Raw genomic sequence first — 24,259 nt, 5'->3', positions numbered from 1 at the left:
CAAGGAAAAATGGAGTTGCCTTTATAGTAAAAAAGTAATTTCTAGATCCATCTTGAAGTACAACATCGTGAGTGACAGGATTATATCCATATGCTTACAAGGAAGTCCAGTGAATACCACTATCATTCAGATATATACACCAACAATCAGAGCCAAAGAAGAAATAGATGATTTCTTTCTACCAATAGAAAAATAGGCACAGGATATGAACAGACACTTCACCAAAGAAGACATTCAGATGGCTAACAAGAACATGAAGAAATGTTCAATATCCCTAGCTCTAAGAGAGATGCAAATCAAAACAACTATTAGATATCATCTCACCCCAGTCAGAATAGCTAAATTTAACAGAAGAGCAAGCAATAAATGCTGGCAAGGTTGTCGAGAAACTGGAACCCTTATTCCCTGTTGGTGGGAGTGTAAAATGGTGCAACCACTGTAGAGAGTGGTGTGGTGCTTTCTCAAAAAGTTGCAAATAGAGATACCATTTGACCCAACAATTCCACTACGGGGAATATACCCTAAAGAGACCATAACTGACATCCAAGCAGATATATGCACACCCATGTTTATCGCGGCTTTGTTCACAATAGCAAGAAGCTGGAAACAACCTAAGTGCCCATCAACAAACGAATGGGTAGAGAAGCCGTGGTATATTCACACATGGAATATTATGCTGCTTTGAAAAACAAGGGACTCGTGCAGTATTATTCAAAAGGGTAACTCTGGAGGACATTATGCTAAGTGGAGTATCTCAGTCACAAAAGGACACGGTGCCACTGTTGAAAAATAGGACTCACTTTGGGGTTGGGGAGAGACTGAGAAAGATGAGTTCAATAATGTAGACTGCATTGAAACAGATGAGTAAGAAAACTGTTTAAAAGGGTTAGGTGATTAGGTATTTTTGTCATGACAGGAGTCTAGAGCGAAGGCTACATGGTAGAGTGGACCTGGGGGAGGGGTTGCAAAACAATGAAAAAATTTTTCTTTTACTTTTCCAAGAGGGTAGTGTACTGGGGGGAGGGTTAGGAGGGAAAAAAAGTGCAACAATGAATGAATGAAAATCCAAAGTCTCTGTAAACTTTTACTGAAATTAGTAAGAAATATAAATAAAATTAAAAACAAGAAAGTTGGAAATAGAAGCATCACTTGATCCAGCAATGGCAGTATGAGATACATGTCCTAAATAGGAATTTGCACACCCAAGTTCACTGCACACTGTAGTTATTATTTACATTAGCAGAAGAGATAAAAATAATCTAAGAGTCCCATCAATAGACAAACAGAAACTATGGCACATTACTGTGGCATACTATGTGGAATACTATATACCAAAAAGCTGTAAATGAAGAAATTTAGAAGACATCATACCAATAAGCAAAGTCATTCAGCCACAAAGAGAGCATTCTAGCATAAGACCAGTATGACAAAAAAACCAAAGCAAAGTTTATACATACAAACAGAATCCTTCTTAGACGATTAACAGGAATGGAAAGGAGATAGCAGAGTAAAAATCATTAAGAGGTCAGTACCATGAAGTACATGATAAAAGGCTGATCACACAATACAGTGAATAAACTATGCATTGCTGTTGTGTACCACTGAGTCAGAGCTGACCCACAGTTAACCCTCCAGTGGATTTTCAGAGGCAGTTAATTGCATGGGAGGAGATTGTCCATCCTTCTCCCATGGAGCAGCTGGTGGCCTTGAACCATGTGCCTTTGGGATTCCAATGCAGCTTCTTGCTACTGACTAGAATTATGTATTAATCAAATATAATAAATGTTCTATGACAAAATATATATAAATGATCAGAAGAAAAATAAAATTCAAAAATTCAAGGCTATATTATGTTTATTTTGATTGCACTGTGGTGAATAAAAGGCCTTGAAATATTCAACTTAGGTCAACTAAGGAGTAAAAGTAGATATAAGTTGAAGTTATACCTGTTTGCCTAATACATTTTCATCTTTGAGTACATCATAGACTTTGGCAGCTGTCTCTCTTTGCTGTGGCATCCCACCGTCTCCTTTATCTTCATAGGCAAAATAAGGAAGAATATTTACAAGAATCTTTGGAAAACAGTCTGTTAAAAGACTTTTCCAATCCTTCTGTATCTGATTGGCAATGGATTTCACCTCATCAAAACGACTTCTAATCACCAATTGTGGGATCAAAACTTTGTAACAAGATCTAAAACATAATAATTTAAAAAATATGTTACATATAACTTTTTGGAGTAAAATTTTATATTACCATTCTTAAAGCCTACCTCAATGAATATGAACTACCTTTTTTTCATCATTCTGTTAACAGAACTTTATATGGCAATGCTTTCAAATCTCTCTGCTTTAAAAATACTCTGTTCCACGGGAAGACTGGCAAAATCAATATATTTCTATTAAACTTGCAAACAGAACAGAAATAAGGACTATTAAAATGGCCCAGTTAGGCAACAAAATAAGGCATAAGTAACCAGGGATTAGCAAGTTCTTTTTGATTTTTCAAAGGAAAGATGATACAGTATTTAATTTGAAAGGGATCTTAAAGATCTACATGCAAATTTAAAAAGTCAAAGCCCAGGAGGTATTTATAGTTTGCCTAAAGTCACACAGCTGATTACTGGACACTTATGTCCAGTGATTCTCAACTCCAACACCCACTCATTACAAACTATCTTGACTTACATCTTATGCAACCTCCCACGTGTATGTGTTTGGTGGGGAGGAGAAAATAGAAGGAGAGTTTTATCAAATATTATTATCCAATTTTATACCAAACAAAACAAAAATCACAGACGCGACATGTAAAGTTACCTGTAGAAATCATCAACATTTTTGTAGTTTAATAAAACAAAAGGAAAGGAAGATAAGCTGTCTTCGGTATCTTGATGATGGAGCCACTCCAACACAAGGTAATCTAAATGAGAAGTCATGAAATCCTCCAGGTGTCTGTATCCAAAACTTTCAGACACTTTTTCTAAAACCTGTGTATATAAAAAAGAATTCAATGCTTTAAAAAGATCAAAACAAAATAAAACACATTTTCCAACCAATGACCTTATGCGTTCTTATTTAACTTTTCTGCACATTAATTTCCTCTTCTGTGAAATGAGAATAAAAGACATGCAACTCTCAGCTGTTATTAGAAAATATTCTTAGTATAATTTCATAGAGTCCCCAAGGAGCTTTGCTGGTACTAGCTTTTTTTGGTACTGCACTACTAACTGAAAGCTCAGGACTTCTATCCACTGGTCTGCTCCAGTCAAGAGGGTGGCTGTTTACGGTTAGGTGCTACCAAGTCAGAGGGACTCTATGCACAACACAGTCAACGCTGCCCAAATCCTGCATCATCCTTACAATCACTGCTGTGCTTCAGCCCAATGCTGCAGCCACTGTGTCAATTCACTTCATTGAGAGTTTTCTTCCTTTTTGCTTACCCTCTCTTTGTACTATCGTGATCCTGTGGTTTTATCCAGCCTTTGTCATTGACTTTGACATCATGATGAACTGTTGTTATTACTGATCGATGCCATCGAGTTGCTTGTGACTCATAGCAATCCTATGTACAAGAACCCTAAACCCTTCTCTATTCTGTGCCGATCTTTTTTTTGTTTGTTTGTTTTTTATTATTAAATTTTATTAGTTTTAATGAACATTTACAGGGATTTTGGGTTTTCATTCCTTCATTGCTGCACCATTCTCTCTACCCTCCTCCCCAGTTTGTTCTTCTTCCCTGCCATCCGAATGTCTGTTTTAATTGTCCAATTGCCTCAGTGCTTGTCAAAGTCAGTTCTGATTAATCTCCTTTGTCAGTGTGTCATTTGCCATTCCCTATCACTCCTCCCTGAAAGACTTCACCCTGATTCATAAGGAAAAGGGGATGGCGTATTCTCTTAGCTACTTCCTGCTGAAAAGGGACACTGTGGGTTTCAGGGTGAAGATCTTCTCTCACTACTCTAAAGGGCCCCTTTGGCAGTAGGAAACACATAGACTATTATGGAGATTGATTCTGGAATTTAGATGCACTCTTATTGATTGTGCTTGGCCGTACATGTTCATATCCTTGAAGATGTATCATGGGGGTGTTGCAACCTAGAAGACACAAATTTGACTAACAAGTTACAAGTACATGAGTCAAAAATTATCGAAAAGTAAAAGAAAGGATTCTTTCATTGTTTTACAAACCCTCCGCCAGGTCCCCTCCACCATGTAGCCCTCGCTCTAGACTCCTGTGATGACAGAAATACCTAGTCATATATCTCTTTTAAACAGTTTTCTCCCTCCTCTGTTTCAGTGCAGAATACATTATTGAACCCATCTTACTCAGTCTCTCCCCAACCCCAAGGACAGTCCCATTCTACAACAGTGGCATCATGTAATATTTGTCCTTTTGTGACTGGGATATTTCACTCAGTGTAATGTTCTCCAGAGTCAACCATTTTGAATAATATTGCATGAGTTCCTTGTTTTTTAATGCAGCATAGTATTCCATTGTGCGAATATACCACAGCTTCTCTAGCCATTCGTTTGTTGATGGGCACTTAGGTTGTTTCCAACTCCTTGCTATTGTGAACAAAGCTGCAATAAACATGGGTGTGCATATATCTGCTTGGATGTCAGCTATGGTCTCTTCAGGGTATATTCCCAGTAGTGGAATTGCTGGGTCAAATGGTATCTCTATTTGCAACTTTTTGAGAAAGCGCCATACGGCTTTCCACAGGGGTTGCACCATTTTACACTCCCACCAACAGTGAATCAGGGTTCCAGTTTCTCCTCTGTGCCGATCTTATTGTCTCTGACAGACTTATTCCCATTTCCCCAGTCACTGAACTGATCCATCTCATCGAGGGTCTTCCCCTCCTGTATTGTCCCTCCGCCCTCCCAAACATGATGTCCCTCTCCAAGTACTGGTCCCTCCTTGTAACATGTCCAAAGTATGTCAGACGAAGCTTCAGAATCCCTGACTCCAAGAAGCAGCCTGGTTTCACCTTCTGCAGGACCTGTTTGTTCTCCTAGCAGTCCATGGTATATTCACACTCTTCTCTAGCACCACAGCTCAAAGGCACCAATTCTCTATCATCCCTAGTCATTGTCCAGTTCTCTGACACATAGCAGGGAAATGTGAAGACTATAGCCTGGAGCAGGCACACATTAGTCTCCAGAATGATGTCATTGCTAAATATGGCAATGAGGATAAAAGCACCTTTCAGATGGATAAATGCAAACAAGATGTACAGACTAGTAGTAAGCCAACACATAAGTTATGACATCCCATCAGGCTTAAACTGAGCCAGTTCAGTGACCGAAAATAAGTCTTGCTACCATCAAGGAAGAAGAGCGCAGCATGTCCTTGGGAGCCAGAAATTCAAGCATCAAACTCAGGCCAGACCAGCAGCAGGAACAGCAGCAGACAACCAGAGACTGATACGAGACAGAGCTGAACTGCAACTACAAACTCACGGAGCCAGAGTTGGGGGTATTCACCCAGGCTTATTGGTGCATTATGGGGAGGCAACATAATTGGCGGGACTACAAGAACTAACATTACCCTAATTCTTGAGGTTGATGGTCAGGGAGTCAGCAAGCTCACCTGAGAAGCTTCAGAAATCTATCTTGACCATTTCCAACTGACCCTTAACAAGTCCATAATTTTCAGTATTGACTGTGAGCTCTGTGTGGCCATTACAATGAATTAACAGACTCAGTAGCAGAGTACTGAGTCGTGAGAGGGCTAGTTGGGTGTTTGAACTCCTGTAAATAGGTGTCCGAGCATGGGGGCATGTTTGAACTCATGGGAATCAGCTTTGTGTTACAGACGACATGAATGCAGACTGTTCCGGCCAGAAGGTTGGTGCAGGTCAGATACTGCCATGCCCACGCCAGCTGCACTGTTTTTACAGCTCTGCTATGCATAAGGTCTTTCTCCAGGGACTGGTGATAACATGCCCAACATATGTGAGATGAAGTTTCACCATCCATGGTTTTAAGAAGGCTTCTGGGTGCCCTTCTTCCAAGACTGATTTGTTATTCTTTTGGCAATTTATTGTATAGTCAGTATTCTCTGCCAACATCACAAAGGAATCGAATGGCTTTACCACTTGGGTAAGGCACATTTTAAGCCTCAAAATGTTTTCTCTTTAGCAGTTTAGAGGTCTCTGGAAGATTTCCCCAATATAGTAAATAATTTTTTTTTTTTAACCACAGAAATCTTTAGCAACTTGAATCTTTGTTCCATTTATCATGATTTTGTTTTTTAGTAAGATTTTAAGGATATTTTTGTTCTATGTTAACGTATAATCCACACTAAAGGTAATGGTCTTTAAGTTTCTTCAACAAGTACCTAAAGGCAACAATGAGCAAGGAGCACGGAGCACGGAGCACTGTACGTATCTTATGTTGTTAATGGGTGTTAATGAATCTTCCTCCAAACAGGAGTTGTGTTACTTTTAATATACTTCAGCTCCTGGGATTATCTGCTCAGTAAACAGATGAAAAGGTATGGTGAAAGGACACAATCCCAATGCATCAATGTGCCATCGAGTCACCTGCAACCCATAGTGACCCTATGTACAGCAGTTCTGAATCCTGCTCTGTCCTGAATCAGTCTCACTTATTCCGAAACACCAAGCCCCACTGCCCCAGTTACTGTATCAATCCATCTCATCCAGGGTCTTCATCTCCTGCACTGTCCCTCCACCCTTCCAAGCAAGACGTCTTTCTCCAAGGACCAGCCTCTCCTGACCACATGCCCTAAGTATGTGAGACGGAGTTTCAAAATCCTAGCCTCTAAGTTCATGCTTTCCAAGACAGTCATATTTGTTTTCTCGGCAGTCCATGGTATATTTAAGACTCTTCTATAGTACAACTAAAAGACATCAATGCTCCTTCTATCATCCTAAGTAATTGTCTAGCTCTCTGATGCATAGTAAGTAACTGCAAAGACTATGGCCTAGATCAGGAACACCTCATTCTCTAGATTGACATCATTGCCCTTCAGTACTCTGGAGAGGTCCCTGACAGCAGATTTACCTAATGGAATTTTTCTTTTGGTTTCCTGAATGCTGGTGCCAAGAGTGCTGACTGTGGAGCCAAGCAAGCTGTAACTGTTAACACACTCAATCTCTTCTCCATCTATCATAGTACTGCCAACTGGCCCAGTGGTGAGAATTTTTGTCTTCTTGATGTTGAGCTTCAATCCATACTGAAGACTACAATCTTTGACCTGCTTTACCTCATTTTAAATCATGCAGTATCCCCTTGTTGAGTTTGAACTGCTTTCTTGGTCTATGTACGTATTTTATAGGGACAAAATTAAATGTTCTGAAATTCTAATTCTTTGCAACACTATCCATAATTTATTATGGTCACACGGAGACACGGCTATGTATAGTGAATAAACCACAAGTAAACATCTTTTTGGTTTTCTCTGCTTCTAGCCAAAATCCATCTGACATAGCAATGACCTTTATTTATTCCTGTCCTTTTCAGAATTCAGGTAAACTTCTGGCACCTCCTTGACACACATTCCAGGGGTTTTGACATTATTGTCGTTATTGTTATGTGCCGTCGAGTCACTTGCGACTCATAGCGACCCTATCGACAACAGTCCTAAACCCTGCTCTATTCTGTGCCAATCGCACTGTCTCCGACATACCCATCCCAATTACCCCAGTCACTGAATCAATCCACCTCATAGAGGGTCTTCCCCTCCTGTGCTGTCCCTCCATCCTCCCGAGTATGATATCCCTCTCCAAGGACCTGTCTCTCCTTACAACATGTCCAAAGTATGTCAGACGAAGCCCCAGAATCCTTGCTTCCAAGGAGCCACCCGATTTAACCCTCTCCAGGATGGATGAATCTGTTTGTTTTCTTGGCAGTCCATGGTACATTCAATACTCTCCTCCAGCACCACAGCTCAAAGGCATCAATTCTCCTTCTATCCTCCTTAGTCACTGTCCAACTTCCTGATGCAAAGACCTTGGCCTGTATCAGGCACACCTTAGTCTCCAGAGAGACACCGTTGCTCTTGAGTACTTTGGAGAGGTCCCTAACAGCAGACTTTCCCATCACGATACATTTTTTTATTTCCTGGCTGCTGGTGCCAAGAGTGTTGACTGTGGAGCCAAGCAAACTGAAGCTGTGAACAATCTCAATCTCCTCGCCATCCATCCTGATGCTGCCAACTGGCCCAGTGGTGAGAATCTTTGTATTCTTGACATTGAGCCTCAGTCCATACTGAAGGCTGCAGTCCTTGACCCTCCGCAGCAAGTGCATGCATGAGGTCCTCCTCAGTTTCAGCAAGCAGGGTTGTGTCATCTGCATGATGCAGACTGTTAATAGCTCTTCCACCAATCCTGATGCCACACTTCTCCTCATAGAGCCCAGCCTCTTGGATAATCTGTTCTACATACAGGTTGAAAAGAAATGGAGATCGGACACATCCTGGCGTATGCCCTTTCCAATATGAACCATGCAGTGTTTCCTTGCTCTGTTCTGATGACTGCCTGTCCAAGCGTAGGTTTCGCATTAGCATGATCAAGTGTTCTGGGATTCCCATTCTTCTCAAAGTCAGCCACAGTTTTTTATGGTCCACACAGTCAAATGCCTTTGTATAATCAATGAAATACAGATAGACATTCCTCTGGTATTCCCTGCTTTCAGCTAAGAGCCATCTAACATTAGCTACAATATCCCTAGTACCACAACCCCTTCTAAACCCAGCCTGGGCTTCTGGCAGTTCTCTGCTGATGTGCTGTTCCAGTTGTTTCTGGATTAATCTTCAGTAGAATCTTGCTCGCGTGTGAAATCAATGATATTTTATATTCTTTATTTATTTCCCCTCATTTTTTGGTGTCCCTGTCTCATGCATTCATCCTGGCTGACACCACTGGTCATTGAAAGGTCCCTGACCCCTTGATTTTGAAGCTGATAGATACCAATGTGTTGTACCAGAATCCATTGCACAAAGCACCTCCTACTTCCCTGGTATCTAGAAGATTCCCTGGTAAATGCTATCCCAGAGAGCTGGGTCTGTGTGCTAAACTGGTTTCCAATATTCTCTAACACATAAAACTGTCTCTGAATCCTGAATAAATACCATTTTACAAATCTAGATTATATTTCTAAAAACAACTTCTTTATTACAAGGAAGATTATAATAAAATAAAAAATACCCATTCGCATATACCTTTTTAATGAGGTGAGATTCTAATCCATGCTCTTTGACAGATTTGCATAAAGCAAATAAAGCCTGTTTTTCACAGACTGGGCTGCAGTGTAAAACCACAGCTATCATCATGAGTAAAACAGCTTTCCTATTATAAAGTTCATCCAGAAGATCAGGGTTCTCAGCACCAAGGGACTGCAAAAGAATTTTTTAAAAAAGTAATACAAATCTCCATTATACATTGAAATGAAAATGAAAAAGTTTTCTCATGACAGTATCCAAGCATTCAATGAAGCCTGAAATCCTACACTGATGTATTCAAATTTTGTAAATAAACTAGTATTTTTTAAAAAGTCCTACACTGAAGAAAAGTAGAGAGTTTAAGAAAATAACAAGTTCTTTAGAGTGTTATCTACTTTTAGTAACATCTTTTGGGAGGGGGGGAACAACTAAAACTCAAACTGACTCATAGCTTGCCCAATATTGATGTCTGAGGCTGTAAATTACAGAGGAGGAGACTGACCATCTTTCCCTCACAGAGCTAGTGATGAATTCAAGCCACCACAGAGGTATCAGTTTTGCACTAGAAGCACCAATTTCCTAGGGACTACACCACTCGGTGAAGAAAACCATTTCAGTGAGGTGTATTTAAAATAGATTTGTTCCTAAGATGTGTATCATTTTAATAGTTAGTAATACAGTTTTTTATAGTCAAAGGTAGAATAACGCATGCCATCTAGTTTAATGATGAATCACTACAATATCCTACTGGGTATCTAAAAATTTTTGTTTATAGTTCTTAGAAATTTCTATTCACATTTAGGAAATTTGCTACTCACCTGCCTTTGTTTTGTAAGATCCATATCCTTTACTAAGTGATAATTATTGAGATGTTTGAAAACTCCAGATACTGAAAACTATTCTTTATAGAACACCTATCACCAGATAGTTCAATAGGTTGGTTAAAAATTCACTTTTCTTTAGAACCAAAACCAAGTGCAAAAATACTATCTTCAAAAAGAATAACTATCCAAGCTTTACTATCCCTTTCTTCTATATTATACTCCTATTAATGCAAAAGAAGATATATATTTTACCTTTCTTGAAAACTGTAAAACAATACTGTTTTATATTGTGCTCTCAAATGAATTACTGCCAAATCAATGATTTTCCTTCATACTAATGATGGGAAAGTTTCATATGCATATTTTACCTTATCTGTAGTAAGTTTTATATTAAGTTACACTTACGATATGGAAAATTTTTTCTAAAACAGGATTTCATGCACCCTATCATCTTTCTTATTGACAACTGTCTATTATGAGTAATTGACTAATAGTAGACTAATTGTCTATTACAAGTTTGACAAATCATTTACCTAACCATTTTATATGCCTTTTAAAACAATGATGGAGGGTAGACTTACAGAAGGTGTGAGAGAGAGAGGGGGGGGGGACAGAGATTAGAAAATGGATGGGTAGGGTGAAGTGGGAAAGGTGGTTTTGATAACATGTAAACAGTGGCATTATAAAATTATAATTAATATTATAAAACAAAGTGCATAAGTGATTGCACAAAACCAATTCTAAAAAAATAAAAAAAGGGAAAAAAATGGAAGTTTTGAATCCACGGGCTACTCTGCAGGAGAAGGATGGGCAATCACCTCCCATGCAATTTATTGCCCTGAAAGCCCACCAGAGGGTCAGCTATGGGTCAGTTTCGACATAACAATATATAGTTGAGAGGTCTGGCAGCCAAGTGCTAAGAAGCTGCACTGCAATCCTGAAAGCATGCAGTTCAAATCTGCCAACTACTCCTTGGGAGAAGAATGGAGAATCTCCTCCTGTGCTATAAAACTGCCTGTGAAAACCCACTAGAGGGTCAGCAATGGGACGGTTCTGACTCAATGACACACAGTAACAAAAACAATACGTAGCAAGGGAGCTCTGTTGGCCTAACGGGCAATGAGTTTCAATGGCAACCCAAAGACCGGTGGTTCAAATCCACCGCTTGCTCTGAGGAAGAAAGACGGGACATTTTCTCCCATGCAATTTACAACCTCTGAAAACCTGTTAGAAGTTCGGCTGTGAGTTGGTTCTAACTTGACAGCAATGAGCTGTTGTTAACTTAAAGCATAAATAAACTATCAAATATCACCAAAAATACATAGATGACTAGAGCTTCTGAAAAATTAAATCCTTATGTACACCAAAGCCTTTGCTAACAGTGAAAAGACAACCTACAGATTGTGGGGAGAAAGAAAGCAAGCAAATGAGAATAGCAAATGTATATGCTATTAAAGTTACCACTTCTCTCATTCCTTCTAGAACTTTCATGTAAGCATTTTCAAAAGCCGTTTGTTGAAACTTCAAAGGAAGTGCTTTCAATAACCTGGGAGAAGTTCCTTGTTTCATATCCTGGAATAACCTTAAGAGGGGGAAAAAAAAACCAAGAAAAAAAAGTGAAACTAAAACTAGCCTAATAGCAATTTGCACAGGTCAGATATCAATTACTAAGAATCTACAGGCTTCCTCAAAACCCTGCTCTAACATTTCATTACCTTAAAAGGCAGTGGATTACTAATGTCTCGATGTTCCATTTACATTTATTTGATGGGCTAGCACCCTATCATACTCTAAGATAGTTCTCTAATCAGTTTTTATTTCATAAAAAAAAATTTACTCTTCAGTTGTCCTTGGATTCTTTTATTTTTTTCTAAAAGTAATCCAGTAATAGATAAATGTGAACAAAACTCCCCATAAATGACACAAGTCATTTTTTAAAAATCTTTAAAACAGAGATTTATCAGATTCCATTTATAACACTCTATAATCCCAGATGTTTAACTTAAGGAAATATTTTTTTATTATATTTTGTTTAAATTTTAAAGGCCTGCGCTATTACTGCACACATCCATTAACAATCCTTACAATATATCATGTTTTCACAGAAAAGAGTTCCTAACTTCAGGAGTTAAACATAAAGTCTGACTAACAAAACTATTAAAGTCACCCTATGTGAACTTTCAGACATAATTAGTTTTAAATACATATATTAAAATCACTGGTGGGACAATTTATGCTTTTACATATAAATATATTATCACTTTGATCTTTGGAAAGCAAAGTCATTCAAATTGATTTAAACTTGGGGCTATTTTTTTTTCTTAAAAGTCTTGTAATTTCTTTTTTCTGTATATTCTTCGTTTCTTTATTTATCATAAAACTCCTGTGCTGTGCCAGATATGGTATTAGGCACTAGAGGTACAGCAACAAAGAAACGCTTTCTAAGACCTTCAATCCTAGTGAGGTACAGAGAGGAAAGCATGTTAAAATCATTTACTATTTCAAGTGATGACAGTTGTTATATATAAAAACTGTTTTATTTACCATGAAAGGAAGATAGGAAATGGCTATCAGGTTCCAATTTACAGAGTTTTAAAGTCCATTGAATAGCCTAATAAACATTCAGCCCATTAAACTGTTTCTTCAGGGAGTCATGCATACAACATATCTCCGTAACAGAATCATTCCAGTCTTTAACTGACTGTTCCCTCATATCAACATAATTATAATTAACACAATGACAATGTAAAAAATACTGTTTATAATTTTACACACTCACAAAAAAAATCATGCTAAGATCCCAACATATCTGTTTTATCTCTCATAAGCAGTAGTTGTTACTATTGTTATATACTGTCAAGTAGGAACCAATCCACTGCTGCCCCTCCAGCAGGTTTTCAGAGGTAGTAAATCACAAAAAGGGAGACTGCTCATCTTCTTTCCACAGAGCAGCTGGTAGATTTGAACCAGATGTCTTTAAGGTGAGACTGCAGCTCTTTATCAATAAGCCATCAGAGCTCACAATAGTAGACATAGCTTATTTAAGTTATTGACTAGCTGTTTGGTATGAGAACAAGTTACTTTACCTCTCTAACCCACAGAGACCATAAATTACAGTAACAGAGTTAAGACAAAGCATGAATGTCAGGCACACAATGTAAACACAATTAAATGTCAGCTAATTCTAACATTATATTCATTAGTCTAACATCACTGAGCTGCGACAGTGCTAGATATTGCACTGAGTTCCATACATTTCCTGAATATTTATTTGACCAATTAAAAAAAAAAAAACAACCTGCACAAGAAAACATTTAATTGTGATTTAGACGGCATTTAACAATTCAAACACATTTTGGGTTGTAACCTTAGCTGCAATTCCCTCAATGTCAAACCCTTATTCCCAATTCCTGTTTCCACTGGCCCATCTTTCCTGTCTTTTGAACTTTGACAAATGGTGTTCCCATTGGCCTTATATAATTGAATGAGAAGCATATTCCTTGTAGGTCTTACAATTTACTACATAGCCCTGCCTTATCTTTGGCTGAAACGCCATCTCCAGGAACAGGTTCAGTTCCATGTTTAAAGGCAGATCCCTTACCTGTTGACGGACTCCGCAGCAAACATTCGAACTTGGTGATGATTATCAGCAAGAAACTGTGGAAATACTTCATTTACAGAAAAGTCTTGTCCCTTTACACTGAGAAGAGCCCATTTTGAGTAAGGATCAGCCTGTGGAAAAAGAACAACTTCAATAGTAAACGAAAGTCAAAAGAAACATGACCCAACAATAACAAAAATTAAACAGGCCTTTTAACATAATAGTTAATGTTAATGTTGTTGTTAAGCACCTTTGAGTTGGAACTAACTCATAGCTGTAATTTGCACAGGAAAAGACTGCTCATCTTTTTTACTGGGGAATAATACTTAACAGAGACTTAGGAATACTTAAAAGTGGAGTAACTCACCTCAAGCAGTGTCTTAAGGCATTTTACTAAAGCCATTCTTACAGAAGATGTGCATTTCCCCTCTTTTGTTAAGTGCCTAAAATAAAGTCAATGTTTCTATGTCAGTTATTCAAAGAAAGCATAAGGAAAAATCACTGAATATTTAAATCAATGAATATTAAGATTATTCCAAGTTGTTTCCAAAGTTTCTTTCCATATATTTATTGTCTATGTCAACGAACTTGTGTTCTCAAAAATTGAAGCGAAAATAAATTTCTTGAAAATTACCTCATTTCTATGTATATAATATGTATCTAATTATGTTATAGTATACTTGCTTTGAAAATACATTAAAATACAGTTGCTTTTATATCAAATTCTTCATTGACTTTACTGATATGTTGACTTAGAAGGCATGACGGCTGTAAATTATGTAGATAAGCTTCATCATAATGAACATCATAATACTATCTCAGACTGTGATATGCATGCAATAACCAGTTAACACAAGAAGAACCATCTGGTAACTTTGGGAAACTAAACAATTCAACTGAATTAAGGATTGCTGCATTTTGCTTTATCAGCTACACATATCAGAATTATTAAAGACTCTAAATTTACAAGACAACATAGTAAACAGAAAGTCAAACTTGAAGGCGTTTGAAAAACAGTATAGTTCTTCAAGAAAAGAGGAGCACAAATTATATTCATTTCTTAATAAAGATGTATTCAATTACATCGGAGGATGAGAAGAAAACAATATTATAGAAATGAGAAGTTTGCATTTGTTTCTAGAGGTAAAGGAAAAGGAGAATTCTAAGACAGTTTGCACTTACCAAAATGCTCCAATCACAGTCAGAAACTGTCCTTGTGCATCCCTCAAGCTCTCACTGTCCGCGCTGTCCTGACCTAGGTTTGTCACTATACGAAGGGCTTGGTTCAAAATGGCTTTACAGACATCTTGATCACGGCGATACAAAGAACACACATTGCTATGGTGTGTGGAAAAAAGTTTACCTTTTTAAGCACACTAGAACACATGAGTTATTTTATAAATTTAAAGTGAACAGAACATACAGTTTTAATTTCTTACGATAAAGGTTTCAGAAGTTCAACAACATCTTCCATTGGCAAGGGACAGTTCTCTCCTGGAAGCTCCTTTAAGAGCACTAGATACTATAAGGAATAAATAGATAGATTTTGCTTTATTCCATACAGATAACTAACTTATATTAAAGAAAAAAATTTACACATTACTCTTAATTCATATATATAAGAGATGTGAATTTCAAAAAGACAGCCTAGAGGGAAATAAAGATTTAAAGGTAAAAAGGGCTTAATTTAAATCTCAGTACTAAAACCTATTATTTGTGTGGTTAAATAGCTTACTTTTTATCAATCAAAGCCTTTTTTCCCTTTATCTGTAGAGTGAGGATGTATCTCACCTAACAGTACTACTAAAGACTAGAGAAAATAAATATAAAGGTCTAGCATCTATTGTGAGAACTGTGTAAGACATTATCACAGTTGTGGTTAATTATGCTTGGGCTACCAGCTCAACGATTAAAAATATTTATGAATTTTTCTAAGTAGAGACAATCACAGGCAACAAAGAATATCATTTTTTCCCCACATAAAGCAAATTTGTACACTTCTACATTATTATGGGTACAGGGGCAGCTCATATTTCTAATATAATAGAAAATATCACAAGGGATGCTTTTCTGTCTATAGGTAGAAGAGAGTGCTCTTTCTCAGATATTTAGAATAGGATATTAAATTAATCATTTCCAGTATTTGCTAACAGAGCCAAAACTTTTAATCAGGAAGTTGTCTGGCATATTTGCCAGTTCGGTGGGACTGAGCACATGACCATGGTGATAAAAGTTCAAAAGACAGAAAGCTAGATAGAAAAAGGATGAAGAGAAACAAGAAACAAAGGGAGGAAATGGAAAGAGTAAATTACAATGTGGGGACTGTCAACAACTGAGATAAATTATTAAATGGAAAACCAATTTGCTCTATAAACTTTCACTCAAATCACAATAAAAAAATTTTTTTAAGAAGGTAATAAACTCTGGGATGTTTGATACATGTGGGTGTTGACCTCTAAGAAAGGGTAGTTCTACTGTCTCACAGGCGGTAACACGTTGGAGCTCTGGTGGCCTACTGGATAAGGAGCTGCACCTTCACTCAACGGCAGGCAGCTCAAATACCAGCCACTCGGATGGAGAACTATATGTAATCTCATGTGACTTACGGAACTCTGGTTGCCTAGTGGTAAGATTCTGCACTGCAATCCTAAAGGCACAGAGTTCAAATCCACCAGCTGTTCTACCTTGGATTTTACAGCTTCTCAAAACTCACTAAAGCGTCAGCTATGAGTCAGTTCCATCTCCATGGTATATAACATCTCATGTGATTTATAGCCTGAAAATTCACTGGTCAACTTTAAAGGTGCTTCTAATTCAACAACAATGAATTGAACTGAGTTGATCATTAGCTAAAAGGAGCCCTAGTCATACTGTGACTAAAGCACCCAGTACCAAGCTGTTAACTATGTAGCAGGCAGTTCAAACCTACTACTTACCCTGTGGCAAAAGTATGCGGAAGTCTTCCTGTAAGGCGGGGTAGATCTACTATGTTTTATAGGGTGACTATGAGCTGCAATGACTTGATGACAGTGAGTTTGGTTTGGTGATAGTGTTTTTTAGTTTATGAATAATTCATAAACAGATTTCAGTAGGGGAGAGGAGAGATCCTTTTTTTTCTTCCCCAATGCTGGATGGGTGAGCTTGAGTTTGCAAGGAGCAAACTGGCCCTAGACTTTTCCAAGTCCTTATTTCTTTGCCTCCAATTCTTACATGCCCAAGGACAGAAAACCACAGACAAGCCTTTATAGGAGGAGAAATCCCTTTTTAATATTCACATAAAAATCTAAATATCTATCACTAGAAAACAACAGGTAAGCCCACAGTAAGCAAATGTAAAAAGAAATAACCCCTTATTATTAAAAAAATAAATGAAGACTAAGAAAGTGATCTAGACTGAAGACACAAGATGCCTGAATGCCTGCTCCAGTATTAATAGCCTAATTTTAATGATTACATTTTGTTTTTATAGGTATTTCTGTTAGAAAATATACAATCAAGTATAAAAGGGACAGAGTGCACCTCATTATAATTGAGATTTTGTGTAACTGTGTTTACATAAATATACAAAAGGAGAACACGATAAGATAAATATGTTAGAATGCTAATGGTAGAAAATTATAAAGAGAATACAGGCGTTCTCCATAGTCTTAAAACTTCTGGACATTTTGAAATTATACAAATTTTAAAAAAATAAATAAACTAGGTAAAAGAAGGGAGTAAGCCTTCAATCACAATGTTGTATATTCTTTTTATGTTTAGGATCTGTTTCTTGACCTACTTAAAAATAATTTATAATTATATCATAAGGGAATTTAATCTAAAGTGGATGTAAGGTTTAAAGTTTCATCATCCACTCCAATATTTTTCCAAAACTAGTGAAAAGAAAAAGGGTTTTTTAAAATTAATTTTATAGAGAAGTAATTTGAATTGACAGAGAAACTATGTGATTTCTACACACAAGTCAATTTCATTTAGCTAGCAACATTAGATGAAATTTGCTTCATTTAACTTACCATGTGTAGATGAAGGGATTTATTAAGGTCCAGTATGCTAGAATCAATCAACATTAACAGTTTCCTTCGAATATCAGCTGCTCTAAAAGACACTGTATTGGTCTGGGCAGTAGTTACACACATACATAAGAACCTGAGCATGTCTAAAAAAAGGAGATCTTGCTTTGAAAGATACTCTTCTGCTAAAGGGTTCATGGCACCTAAAAGAAAAGAAATACTCATTAAGATTTAAGGGGGAGAGGGGGCATTTAAGAGTGTGCACAAAAGCCACATATATTGAACATTAACAGTTTATCTCTACAAAAACATAGCTAGAAATTTAAGGAAAGTGAAAATATGCTAAGGTTAATTTAATACTAAAAGCTTCTTTATTCTTCATGAAGGGTTACCCAGGATTCTGCTATAAAACAATAATCCAACAACAAATGCTGGCAAGGTTGTGGAGAGATTGGAACTTTTTTCATACTACTAGTGGGAATGCAAAATAGTACAGCCAATATAGGAGGAGGTATGGTGCTTTCTCAAACAGCTCAAAGTAGAAATACCATTTGACCTAGCAATTACACTACTTAGAATATACCTTGAAGAAACCAGAACCTCTACTTAAACAGATGTATGCACACCCATGTTTATTGCTATGTTATTCACAATAGCAAAGAGATGGAAGCAATCCAAGGAGCCATCAACAAACAAATGAATAAAAACAAGTATGGTACATTCTCACAATGGAATATTATGCAGCACTGAAAAACCATGAGCCCATAAACCATTACACAACATGGGTGAGCCTGAAGGACCTTATGCTGAGTGAAATTTCTCAATCACAAATGGACAAATATTGTATAACATTGCTGTTATAAAGTAGGACAAACATGGGGGATTGGAGGAAGAACAGGAAATGACTAACAGTGAAAAAACTGCATTGGAATAGATGAGGGGAGGAACTGTCTGAAAAGAATATATGATTAGGCATTGTACGTATGACAACAATCTGCAAAGAGAGGTGTATTACTAGTAAACTGGAGGAGGAGAAAGAAGAGGGAGGGACATGGCCAGCAATAAATGAAGGAAAACACAACCTCTTTGTAAACTTTCATTAAAATCACAACTAAAAAAATATAAACTTTAAAAGTTTATGTATTAAAAAAATCCATACTATAGGAAAAACAGTACAAATATTCACTGTAATACATGTTATCAGTACTGAACTATAGAATCAAATAGCAAATATAAAAGAATTTCAATTTCTGGCACTTTTTTTGCAAAAAATGGCTAGGTAAATCATAAAGCTATTAAAAGATATAAGTAACTATATGAAAAATGCTTATAATTAATGCCACAGAAAACAGACAAGCTGAAAAATAGAAGAATATTGATACTGATTAAGATTGCGAAAAATCTCTAGAAAGAACAAGGAGCTCTGGTGGCCTAGTGGTGAGAAAATGCCCTGCAATCCCAAAAGTATGTGGTTCAAACCCACTAGCTTCTCCTTGGGAGAAGGAAGGGCAGTCTGCTTTGGGATTTACTGCCTCTGAAAACCCACTCTGACTGAATGACAGATAACAACAACAACAAATAAAAAAAGAACAGCAAAAAGTTAACAGTACTGTTACTGTGTACTTTTTAAACCTGTTCTGTTTTCTGTTTCTAAAATAATATATGCTCATATTTCTTTAATAATTTTGTATTTCTACTATGAACAATGAAATACGAAAACCAATAAATTCTATTAAAAAAACAAAGAAACTTAAAATATACAGGTAGGGAGAACAATCCTAATAGACTATTCTATGGGGGAATGAGGTAAGTATAAATAAAGCTGCTAATAATGAGGTCCCTTAGAGGTAAAAATACATATTTACCAAAAGTAGTCTGGCTTTCACCAGAGTCATTTGCATCATTATTAACACTATAAGCAGATTCAAATAGAGTCACGGATGACTGATCCTCCACCTCCATTAGATTTTCCTCAGTGTCATCTTCCATGCATTCTATTTCTCCATAATCAAACGGCTTTTTGATAAATGATGCCTTCAAAGAAGAGAAACAAGAACATTGTTTTCACAGGGAGCCCTGGTGGTCTAGTGGTAAGAAGCTGCACTGCAATCCCAAGAACACTTTTCAAGTAGGCTACTGAGAAGCACATTTAAGTTAAAATTTTCTAAATCAAGCAATTCCAGATTCATGTGTGTAAGTATGAACAGTATACCACAATGCTTCAAGTAAAGCTCCAACAGCCAGGGTATAGATACATAAACTGTAATAGGTCTAACATGGAAATAATAAACAGTATTTAAAATATTATCAATAATAAGATATATCAAAATACTCAAAATTCACAGAAATGTGGGAGAAAAGTACAAATTTGAAGACAATCTTTTTAGGAGACAACCTCTGTATCAAAATTTTAAAATTGACATTAATTCATAATAAGCAACTCTATTACTAGAAATTTATCCTACATTTTTCAAATGTACCAATAGAAGTGGACAAAACTACAAGAACCCTAAGTGCAGAACTCTTATAAAAAGATTTACAAAGCAGTTTAAGTGTTAACCAAAAAGCAGATGAGCTTAAAAATCTTTATAAATGATGCACACCCATGTTTATCATGGCTTTGTTCACAATAGCAAGGAGTTGGAAACAACGTAAGTGCCCATCCACAAACGAATGGATAGAGAAGCTGTGGTATATTCACACAATGGAATACTATGTTGCACTGAAAAACAAGGAACACATGCAATATTATTCAAAATGGGTGACCATGGAGAACATTACGCTGAATGAAATATCTCAGTCACAAAAGAGCAAATACTGCATGGTGTCACTGTTGTAAAACAGGACTGACCTCAGGGTTGGGGCAGACTGAGAAAGATAGGTTCAGTAACGTATACTGCATTGAAACAGATGAGGGAGAAAACTGTTTAAATGGGATATGTGATTAGGTATTTTTGTCATGACTGGAGTCCAGAGCAAAGGCAGCATAGTGGAGTGGACCTGGGGGAGGGTTTGTAAAACAATGAAATAATTTTTCTTTTACTTTTCCAAGAGGGTAGTGTACAAGGGGGGAGGATTGGGAAGGAAGAAAAGTGCAACAGTGAATGAATAGAAATCCAAAGTCTCTGTAAATTTTCATTGACATTAATAATTTTAAAAAAATAAGTTAAAAAGGTGGCAAAAAAGGAGCCAAGAAGAAAGTGGTTGATCCATTTTCTAAGAAAAGATTGGTATGATGTAAAGGCACCAGCAATGTTCAATAGAAGAAATATTGGGAAGACATTAGTCACAAGGACTCAAGGAACCAAAATTGCTTCTGATGGACTCAAGGGTCATGTTTTCGAAGTGAGCCTTGCTGATTTGCAAAATGACGAAGTAGCGTTTAGAAAATTCAAGCTAATTACTGAGGATGTTAAAGGCAAAAACTGCCTCACCAACTTCCATGGCATGGATCTTACCCGGGACAAAATGGTCAAAAAATGGCAGACCATGATTGAAGCACATGTTGATGTAAAAACCACTGATGGTTATTTGCTCCGTCTATTTTGTGTTGGTTTTAAAAAAAAAAAACGCAACAATCAGATTCGGAAGACATTTTATGCTCAGCACCAACAGGTCCACCAAATCTGGAAGAAAATTATGGAAATCATGACCCGAGAGGTGCAGACAAATGACTTGAAAGAGGTGGTCAATAAATTGATTCCAGACAGCATTGGAAAAGACATAGAAAAGGTTTGGCAGTCTATTTATCCTCTCCATGATGTATTTGTTAGGAAAGTAAAAATGCTCAAGAAGCCCAAGTTTGAATTGGGCAAACTCATGGAACTTCATGGTGAAGGTGGTAGCTCTGGAAAAGCTACTGGAGATGAGACAGGTGCAAAAGTTGAACGAGCTGATGGTTATGAGCCACCAGCTCAAGAATCTGTTTAAAATTCAGCCTTTTAATAATTACAAATAAAAATTATTATTTGTGATAAAAAAAAAGTTTAAAAAAAATCTTTAGAAATGTATATACACGTAACAGGGAGCTCTGTTTGGCCAGTGGGAAGAATTGAGCTCCAACCCAAGGGCACACTATTTGATTTCACGAGGTGCTGCTGCTCCACAGGAGAAAGATGGGTACTCCTCACTCGTGCAATTTACAGCATCTGCAAATACACTGGACGATCAGTGATACGTCAGTTCATCATAATAACACAGGTTGTTATATATGCTTCTATGTATACATAGATCAAAAAAGAGCAAAGCATGCACAGGCTCATATAATGGAATACCATGCTGCAAATGCAAAAAACATGACCTGGATTTATAATCCAAGCTAAAGCACTCAAATTACAGAATTTTTTTTTTCACGAAGTCAGTATTTGATTATATGCTATGTATAGCCAATGATAAAAAAAATTATACTGTATTTGGCAAAACAGGGAGCTCTGGTAATCTAGTAGGAAAAGAGTTGTGTTCCTAACCCAAAAGCAATTCAAACTAACCAGCTGCTTCTTGGGACAAAGTTGAGCAATCTCCTCTCATCTGTCTTAGTCTCTGAAAACCCACTGGACAGTCAGCACTGAGTCAATACTTATTTGATGGCAATGAGTTTGGGTTGGGTTTTTTCCTCATGAAAATGAGAAAAGACCTGAATGAGCACAGTCAAACAACACTAAACAGAAAGATAGGAAGGACCACACAGATGGTACAGGACTTAGAATGCTGCATTCTGTTATTTGCAAGGTTGTTGTGAGGCAGAGAGACTCAACTGACTTAATAACAAATCAACTCATGTGCCAGACACGCCTCCAAAATGGAGAGTACAGATGATATTACAAAGAAAAACGAAATGCTACAATATGAATATGCTGACCCATTTGGACAGGGTTTGTTTTGTGTTTTTAGAAGAATATTTTCATTTTAAATTAGGGAAAGATTAACAGAGTTGATTAGTTTTCCATTCATCAATTCTAAACATTTTATGTCATGGATTACAATCCCCACAAAGTATCATCACTTACCATATTCTCCTATGTTTCCTTTTTTTTTTAAATTATTATTAAATTTTATTCGTTTTAATGAAGAGATTTTGGGTTCTCATTCATTCATTGTTGCACTGTTTTCTCCACCCTCCTCCCCAGTTCGTTCTTCTTCCCCCACCCCCGAATGTCTGTTTTAATTGTCCAGTTGCCACAGTGCTTGTCTGTGTTTCCTTTTTCATTTCTGCTCTCCTAACTTTTTCTACCTTCTGATCTTTGCCTTTGTGAAATGTTGCTCATTTCATCTCACATGGCTAACTGTTCTAAGGAATGTGCCCCTCCTCCCCAGTGGTGGTGGTGTTCACCTTACAGACTGAGTCAAGGGGTGAGCCTACTTCCACATCTGAAGGTGACTAAGGGACGTAAGTTGGACTTCATTTTTACTTCTGTCTCACACTTTTCTCCTGCTCTATCCAGACTTTATAATATAATCCTTTTCTGCAAAGTCAATGGTGTTAGCCTGGCACTATCCAAGTTCTTCTGGCCTCAGGGCTCTGGAGACTGAGGTTTGGGGAGCCCTATGGTCTAGCTGTTTCCAGAGCTCTTGGATTACTTCTCTCTTTGCTCCAGGCTGGGAGACATCAATAGTTGTACTTTAGATGGACACTGAAAAGCTTTGAAATTCCAACTGCCACTTATCAATGCAGGACAGAAAATATTTTTGTAGAGGATCATGTTGTACCAACCAAGTCACTTCATGTCCTCTGATTCTCCAGTTCTGATAGCCAAGGCCCAGTATTTTATTGTTTTTCTTTCTAAGACTAGGGAAATATTTTGAAATTTGGTATGGTATTAACACAGATATTGTTATGATCTCAAAATGGTTTCACTTTATTATCTTTACTGAAAATGTGTTTATTATGTTGTTTGTTGTTGATTGCCATGAAGTCAAGCATGACTCACGGCGACCCTATGAACAAAAGCCCTGAAGCCTTTCTGTAACTATCGCCATTTATCAACATTCATAAAGTTTCCAGAGGCATGCTGTTGAAGAAGTAGATGCCACCACTCCTACTTCCAATACATATTTCCAGTACTATGTTAGGTAATGAAAAATGTAGCATATCAAATATTAAGAGGTATTGCAATTTTCAGAGATATTTTAATAAGAAAACACATACAACTCAGAATAAATGAAATACGGTAGTAAAACAAAAAGCATACTTACTAAACTTCTACAAATATCCGCAATGTCATTCATTAGCTTTGATGTTAACAATCGTAGAAAAAGGCCAGATGCCATCTTATTTGGACTGCTCTTTAGCTGAAACAAACAAATGGAAAAAGAAAAAAAAAAACAAGCAAACAAAAAAATCATTCTTGGAAGATAACCTTCCCTATTTTGAATGAAATGCCGATTATCTTCTACATTTTTTAGTTATATATGACAAATAAAAATAAAGAATTAGATATAAGGTGGTGGTGGTTATATGCCATCGAAATGCCAGTGACTCTATGTAAAGGAACACTGAAACCTGCCCTGTCCTGAGCCAGTCTCACTGACTCTGAAACACCTAACCCCACTGCCCCAGTTAATTCTATCAATCCATCTCATGTGGGTTCTTCTCCTGTGCTGTCCCTCCACCCTTCTAAGCATGATGTCCTTCTCCA

General features: G+C 37.1%; 1 protein-coding gene and 1 pseudogene across 1 annotated transcript in view; one reads left to right on the top strand and one right to left on the bottom strand.

Annotated features, from left to right (window-relative positions):
- ATM (ataxia telangiectasia mutated) overlaps positions 1 to 24,259 on the bottom strand; it is a 159,606-nt gene that overhangs the window by 84,580 nt on the left and 50,767 nt on the right. Inside the window, exons 15-25 of the mRNA XM_006899046.1 lie at positions 23,817 to 23,906; positions 19,490 to 19,658; positions 17,628 to 17,827; positions 15,054 to 15,136; positions 14,797 to 14,952; positions 13,982 to 14,057; positions 13,615 to 13,745; positions 11,475 to 11,595; positions 9,190 to 9,363; positions 2,817 to 2,986; positions 1,947 to 2,193 (exon numbers count right to left, since the gene is read on the bottom strand). Of these exons, the coding sequence (XP_006899108.1) occupies positions 1,947 to 2,193; positions 2,817 to 2,986; positions 9,190 to 9,363; positions 11,475 to 11,595; positions 13,615 to 13,745; positions 13,982 to 14,057; positions 14,797 to 14,952; positions 15,054 to 15,136; positions 17,628 to 17,827; positions 19,490 to 19,658; positions 23,817 to 23,906 (1,617 nt within the window). The remainder of the gene's footprint in view (positions 1 to 1,946; positions 2,194 to 2,816; positions 2,987 to 9,189; positions 9,364 to 11,474; positions 11,596 to 13,614; positions 13,746 to 13,981; positions 14,058 to 14,796; positions 14,953 to 15,053; positions 15,137 to 17,627; positions 17,828 to 19,489; positions 19,659 to 23,816; positions 23,907 to 24,259) is intronic.
- LOC102851369 lies at positions 20,786 to 21,554 on the top strand (annotated as a pseudogene).

Source organism: Elephantulus edwardii, unplaced genomic scaffold (genome assembly GCF_000299155.1).
Source record: "Elephantulus edwardii isolate Elephantulus edwardi_28Jun2011 unplaced genomic scaffold, EleEdw1.0 scaffold00245, whole genome shotgun sequence".
Classification (NCBI taxonomy): Eukaryota; Metazoa; Chordata; class Mammalia; order Macroscelidea; family Macroscelididae; genus Elephantulus; species Elephantulus edwardii.
The sequence above is the reverse complement of the archived record's forward strand: the minus strand, read 5'-3'. Positions and strand labels throughout refer to the sequence as shown.